The following is a 7,581-nucleotide window of genomic DNA, read 5'->3' on the forward strand; positions in this document are numbered from 1 at the left end:
GCCATACAATAGCCCCAATGAGCCCAAATTCGTTTATGAAATGTTACATGGTAAGAAGTTATTGCTCATAATATTTATTGCTCAAAATGCTCAAAATTGTCCCTTATTACCCTGTTTAATGGCACTTTTATGATTTGCATAGCAAACAAAATTTTTTGTTGACCTTTCCAATGAGTGTATAGGCAGCCCATATTTACTGCCATTGGAAATGAACTTAAAGTATTAAAAATCACTCATTTGCCACTATGATGAATCAAAACCTGATTGTCAACTAATTGATTTCATGTTGAAAAGTCTCTGTATGATCAGCTTAGCTAACAATTGTTATTTTTTCAGTTTCGAAACCAGTATGATAATGACGTCACAATCTGGTCACCGCAAGGAAGGCTCCACCAGGTGAGGCTACTAAAACTCTTAACACTTGGATTTTATTTCTGTCAACTTGTAGGTATTATTATTTTATGACAAGAGAATGTTATGGTATTACAAATAGCATCCATAATTCCACTTTATCATATAGTGACAAAACTTAATTTTGTAAGGTTTGTGTTGGAAGGCTGTAAATCTCTTGAATATTGGTAAAATTTGATTTTTGAAAAAGGTTTGTTTTCATGATGGTGTTTGGCATAGTCAGGTAGCCCATCCATCTGACACATAAAGGGGTTGGATAAAATATTGAAAATGCTTAAAAATCTACAAAATATATTTTAGTATGGTGTGGGCTCACATTTTGCTGCAATTACTGCTTAAATTCTCCAATTTATTAATTCATGCCAATTTTGAATTGTTAGTGTGTGACTAGCACCTGCCATTTGAGCACCAACAAGTTGGCCTCTTTGAAAGTCAGAGAGATATGGAATTTTTATAAGGTTACAGCTGAAGAAATTTTCTAAAAATATCAGTAAAAGAATAAAATGTTAATAAGCCATAATATTAAACAATAAAAGAATAAAAAATGTCAAGTTTTATTGTTTATAGATTATAATGCATTAAAAAATTGTGTTCTCCAAATGTTAGGCATTTCCCTTGTTTTATTTAACCCCTGTTAGTTATTTATGATGTAGCATGTTATTTAACACATTGACTACATATTGGTACATATGTGTACCACGAAATGTATTTCTCCAGGAGGTAGTGGTACATAATTCAGGTTGCCTAAAATCGGCCAAATCCGAGAACAGAAATGCCAAAAAAGGCCGATAATTCAATGTATACTAGTTTATTTGTAGGTTCTGCTATAAAAATTCCATTTATTTTCTTTTTGCAGCATTTAAAATTTGATTAGGATGTACCCCTATCATAAATTTTAGCCGGCCACCGCAATTGAGAAAAACAATCACGGAATTTGTCCGGAAAAAATGACCGTCTGGCAACCCTGCTTAAAAAAAGTACAAAAAATGAAATAGTAGTACAAGATGAAGCAATCATAGTCAACGTGTTGATGTTATTATTTTCATGATACAGGAATTGTGTGAACCGTTATTCTTTGTAATAATTTGCAAAGCACAATTTCAAAAACAAATTCAAACATTTTCACTTCAGTTGCCATGCAATTTAGCTGGACAGTGAGTGAAACTCATTTGCATGTAAGAAACATTTTGGCCAGGGTTGACAACGATTAAATCATGTGATTAAATCATTTGATTTTTTTATATATTTAAATATATTGAGTGGCAGTCGTTAATTTATTTTGAGGTATTGTTATTCATGGTTTAGTATAAATGTACTATAAATGACAAATTGGTATATAAACTTGTTGCCTTCAGTGTGTATTAGGTTCCAATAAATTCAATGTTTTTGGTACAGAGGCATCAAGTGTTGCAATACATTGTACATAGCTAGCAGCTTAGCTAATTCCTATAGGGCTATAAGTAGGCTTTAACTATTTGACTATTTGTTATATATTGATTAAAATATACAATTTAAATGTGTTAGCTAGCTTATACAGGGTGGGGCAGAACCGATTGAGCAGTTTCGAGGCAAAATAAAAGAGTAATGGAGGTACATGAAGAAGAAAGTTTATTTTCCTCAAGATTAGCATAACATACCATTTAAAATACTTATGTTTTGAAAACAATATCAGAAAGATTGTGTCTGTTAGCTGCATCACACTGTTGGAGTCATTCCTGGAAGTTTCCTACAGCATGTTCACACATATGGCAAGGTATGGCCGTAATCTCTGCAATAATCCATTCCCTTAGCTGCGTGGTAGGGTGTGAGGACGACTTCTGGACACCCTCTCTTTTAGTTTTAGATGTCCCCAAAGAAAGAAATTGCAAATGCTCAAATCAGGTGACCTCGCAGGCCACTGTAAATCATCCCTCAGAGACACCAGACCTCCGGGAAACATGCATTTCAGAACATTGAGTGATATTCTGGCTGTGTGAGCTGTAGCCCCATCCTGCTGGAATCACACATCTCCCGATGCTTCATTTTCAACAATGTTTTCCATCCTGGGCTGCAAGAAATTTTGCAACATTGCAGCATAGCGATTGGAATTGTCACGGTTACTCCCTCCTCTGAGAACAACTGCAACAGTGTGTTGCGGGCTTGCAGCTAACGGCCCCCATCTTCCAGATATTGTTTTCTAAACATATAAGTATTCTAAAATGGTATGTTATACTAACCTCTAGGAAAATAAACTCTTCTTTATGTAGGTACCTCCATTACTCTTTTATTTTGCCTCAAAACTGCTCAATCAGTTCTGCACCACCTTGTATATTGAGAGGTTGAGATTGTATTGACCTTTTAGGCAATTAGAAATATTTTCCACCCAAATATGAGTATTCTAATTAAAATATTTGATTTCAATCTTTAAATATGTGAATTTAAAACTAGAAATAAAACAATTACAATTATAAAACTACATATATAAAATAATTAAATGCAGTGAATGGAAATAAAATGTTTGAATTGTGCACATTTTTATTTCAAAGTGTTAGCTTTTCCCATAACTTAAGTCTCGTTTCAAGTCGTATGAGGTTTGTTTGGTTATCATTCAGTTTATGTTTAGTATTGATTTATTGGTCTGAATTGAATGGGAACAGTGCAGTCAGTCACTCAGTCACTACTGGTTGGTGTGTTTAGAGGGTAGAGTCTGGTAGATTTATAGGACCTAAAACTAGTAAATTTATTGATAGTGTTGTCTGCTGCGCACTGTGCTATCAGCTATCTGTTACTGTTGTGCGACTCTTCAATGTTTAGAAGATCCACATTCCTGAAGTGTTTTTGTATATTGAAGCCAGTTAAATGGTCAATATTTTGCTTCTTACCTTGCTCCATACAAACTTTACAAGACTAAAAAATAGACTTATCAATAATTGTTTACCCAAAAATCCCAAAGTGGTAAACACCACCTTGGCCAGTTGGCCATTATTGAAGGCAATAAGTGCCCTTTTAGCCATCCAGTATGATCCATATACTGTTGTTAGTAGGCTAATTGCAACATAAAAAAAAAACTTTTCAAAAAAGGCAAAAAAACTGAAAAAATCTAAAAATCAATTAAATGAAAAAATAAAATAAATAATTGATTTTTTTTTTTAATTTAAAAAAAAAATCAAAAGAATCACCAACCCTGATATCGGCAATTCTGTATGTTTTTTTTTTTAATGTGCTGAATAATTTGGTTCACCTTGTTGAGAAGCTTCTCATTTCAGATGGCATAAATGTTATGTATATCATGCTAAGGTTGACTCTATTTAGATGTTGCTTTGCCCAGCCAAATGATTAGAATAATGAAGAGATGAATTTTCAATCTATCTAGCCATTTGCTACAATTTTCTGAATCATGAATAAAGTTGAAAGACTTGACGACTTCAACACAAATTTGAAAGCCAACAAGAAGGCTCAAAAACTCTTTGTATCTTGATTTAAATTGTTCAAGTCCTCCTCCACTGTCAGTTTTACTGTGAAAAATATGCTTTCAATGAAGATAAAGAAAATTTTGTGCTATTTCCTTATCTTTTTAATGCTTTTTAATTTGTGATTAAGGAGATCAAATTTTCTTTTTATGAACTTCAATGATTGATGTATTTAAAATGTTGGAAGGATCCTGCAAGCCTAGGATGCGTCTTCTAATAATTTTCTATTATTGGACATGTATATTTATTATTCAAGTTATTCATATGGTGTCTATCTACCTTGGATGCCTGATGTTATGAATATTTACTTTTTTTTTGCTTGACACAACATATCCACCTACTTGAAGTTGTAAATATTTGTTAAATTTTGATTATGGAAATAATTAGTAGTCTTGTGTTCAATTTCATTCGTTATAGTGAATGACGTTTTCAGTGACATTTCTAACCTTGTTTTACTCCAATTGTTTAGGTGGAGTATGCAATGGAGGCAGTGAAGCAAGGCTCTGCCACTGTTGGTGTCAAGAACAAAACTCATGCTGTGCTAGCCGCCCTCAAGAGAGCTTCTTCAGAACTTGCTGCACATCAGAAGAAAATTCTACCCATAGATGCTCACATAGCTATTTCTATATCAGGTATGTTGCCTCATGGGTTGACAATACTTACAAGTCAGTCCTTCAATAGAACGTTCTAGAATGTTTTGGGGGACAATATTGTACTGTTCATGCTCATAAAATAGATCATCTATTCTAAAGAATGTGCAGATCATGTAATCGATTATGTGCAGTATAAAATGTCATAGTCCTTAGAAATTGTACAAATAATTAGCCGACTTGTTAATAATTGTCTATGTTATGTTGGGAAATTCCACTAGTTATTATTTCCTTTTATGTTAGGTTTGAAATAACTAATGTTATTATCGTACACTTGCGAATTATTTTAGTTTTGACTGCCTGCATTTAATTGCTCCAACTAGTAAAGTTGACTTGCAGGAACTTAATGCATTGACTTTATGGTAGGTTTGACGGCCGACGCCCGCGTGTTGTCACGATTCATGCGCCTCGAGTGCCTCAACGAGCGATACGCGCACGACCAGCCGCTCAGCTTACAGAAGCTCATGGAGAGAGTGGGGGCCAAAATGCAGGTGAGCGTCTGCTGTTTTCTAGTTTTTTTTACAATTAATGTTTTTGTCAAGTGTAGATGGTGTGCAATTTGATCAGTGTTCAGTGGTAGACATTTTATGGTCTTGTTTTTGCTCACAAACATCCTGCAAGGCCTGCTTCGTTCTAATTTCGGGTATAATGACAGATTTATGAAATATTTTTTCAAATGTACTGAACTGCTCGCTTGAATAAACATTCTAACGCTTAGCATTCAAAACTCCAGAATGTCCAAAATGTTGCCTTATTACTTGCGTTTCATTGCCAGTTGAACAGACGTGAGTGACGTTAATGTGTGCAGTTCATTGCCATGTTTTACTTCTATACAATTTTGCCTCTAGTTGTGTGTTTTTTGGCATTTTTATTAGCATTACTAACATTATATCATGTGGAAACTGCCTAGTATAGGAAGAGATTGAAAAATTGATATTTGTGGCGAGCAATGTAAATCTATCCAATGCAAATTCGTAAGGAGGTGCAGCAGCCTTCATAACGCTCACCCGTGATTCTACCTGAGCAGGTGGCTACCCAGCGCTACGACAAGCGCCCGTACGGCGTGGGGCTACTCTTGGCTGGCTATGATGAGGACGGACCTCACATCTACCAGACCTGCCCCTCTGCTAATTATTACGAGTGCCGCTCCATGGCCATAGGCGCCAGATCTCAGAGCTCAAGAACTTACCTGGAGCGTCACCTAGACGAGCTAGAAGACTGCACCCGAGAGCAGCTAGTGCGCCATGCTCTCAGAGCGCTCAGGGATACTCTGCCTAACGATGTAGAGCTTACAAGCAAGGTTAGTTGGCAGACGCGTCTTGGTGTTGTTAGCTGATTTTGTGCTCTGACAGAACGAGAACTGTTATTTTTATATATAGTTGAATGAAGGAATGGATAACATAACGGAATTCTTTATTGCTTGCCAATTTTCTTGGTGAGATGTTTTGCTTATATCAATACGAGACTCGTATTTCACTTTTTCTTTAATCGTATAACCAGATTACGATAAATAACCTAACAGGTTGTAGTAACTCTTTCCTTTATGAAGAACTTGAAACTGTGTTCGAAAAATAAACCGCCTAATTAACTCCTTCTTTTCGGGCTTTCTCCCCCTTACGTGAATATAGAATATTGATCGGCAACTATGAAAATTCAAGGTATATTTTTCGGTATTTCACGTGTTGAATGAACTGTATCAACTCCTGACATTTATTTCTAGGAACAAAAATGTCTTGAGTTTCATTCCAGTATGACCGCTCTTAAATAGAGAACTAAGTCGTTTCATGGGCTTCACATATTGTGGGAGTCCATTTTATTGTACTCTATCCGTCGTTACTTATTTATCTCTTTCGTATGTTGAAAAGAGACTGTGAAATCGCTTGGGCTGAAGCACGTAGTGGTCTTCATTGGTAGAACACCTTGTCATCATCCATCCGATATACACATTATGAAAGGGCTTAGGATAATCTATTTTATTCGCCTTTATTTTATATAGGCGAATATTTTATGCAATCTACCGATATATATGTTTTATGCAATCTTTATCTTTAGATGATTAAATTTCGAAGCGAACTTACGTTTCATGCAATTTGTGAACTTGGATCACTGTACAATCTTTGTGCTAGCTGAAATCCCGAAGGAGGCTCCCCGTACAAATGTCGAGGGCCTCGAGTGCTGCTTCAAGCAGTGAAGTTAATGTGTTGTGTTTACTCTATAGTTAAATAGTGACCTATTGTCTGACTTGCGTTCGGTGCGTTATGGGACATGTTCTCGCAACCGTCGGAATTTTTCAGCGAACGAATATATTAACTCGCGCTGGATATTTTTCTTAAAACCTTCTGTTCCCGCCACCTTAACTTTGCGCTTAGGTTGTGGCACACTCATGGTCCTTGGTCTAATTCTTTCACTTGATATGGTAGCAATTCCTTGGTCGTCGTATGTGAAATCCTATTTTGGTTTCAAACGAAGCTTGCTTTTCAACGAAGAACGAAAGGTGATACATACTTATCGTATAAGTGAATACACGATAATTCAGACTCCATATCGACAGGTAACTTTCCCCTCGATTCCATGAGCAGAACTGCAGCCTGGCTGTGGTGGGCGAGGGAGAGGACCTTCAAATATTTGATGACGATCGCGTGGCGCCGTACCTTGAAGGTCTCGACCAGGAGGAGCGGAGAGGAGGGGCTGCTGCAAAGGACGATGAAGACGAGTCTGAGGATGCACCTCCTTCTGCAGATCAACCGGCTGGGGATGCTCCCGCTCCGGTAAGGATCTCTGAGTTTCAATGAAAATTTGTTGCCAGAAGATTAAATTTGAGGAATTCGATTCAACTAAATTACCACAGGTAGTTCAGTACATTATGAAATTCGCAAGTACATGATTAAATTCGTGGAAATGAAGATACTTTGTCAGTTGCAAATTTGTTGAATGAATACAACGTTGAAATCTTTGAATTCTCTAATTTCAGAGTGGAGATCAAATGGATACCGACTAGCCGGTGAATGGAATAAGTGAGTGGAACGACCGATGCAGCGAGATGTTTTCAATATAACTTACTGTTAATCTGG

The 7,581-nt window shown here is 36.3% G+C and overlaps 1 protein-coding gene across 1 annotated transcript; it reads left to right on the forward strand.

The window, feature by feature from the left end:
- Positions 1 to 336: 336 nt before the first annotated feature.
- On the forward strand, positions 337 to 7,576 carry LOC108673045 (proteasome subunit alpha type-1; the record flags this gene model as incomplete). The annotated part of the gene is given in 6 exon segments (XM_018160820.2): positions 337 to 396; positions 4,330 to 4,492; positions 4,877 to 5,001; positions 5,538 to 5,810; positions 7,090 to 7,278; positions 7,482 to 7,576. Coding segments are annotated over 6 exon segments (837 nt in total), but the record flags the coding sequence as incomplete, so codon positions are not given.
- Between the last annotated feature and the right edge of the window lie 5 nt (positions 7,577 to 7,581).

Source organism: Hyalella azteca, unplaced genomic scaffold (assembly GCF_000764305.2).
Source record: "Hyalella azteca isolate HAZT.00-mixed unplaced genomic scaffold, Hazt_2.0.2 contig2171, whole genome shotgun sequence".
NCBI lineage: Eukaryota > Metazoa > Arthropoda > Malacostraca > Amphipoda > Hyalellidae > Hyalella > Hyalella azteca.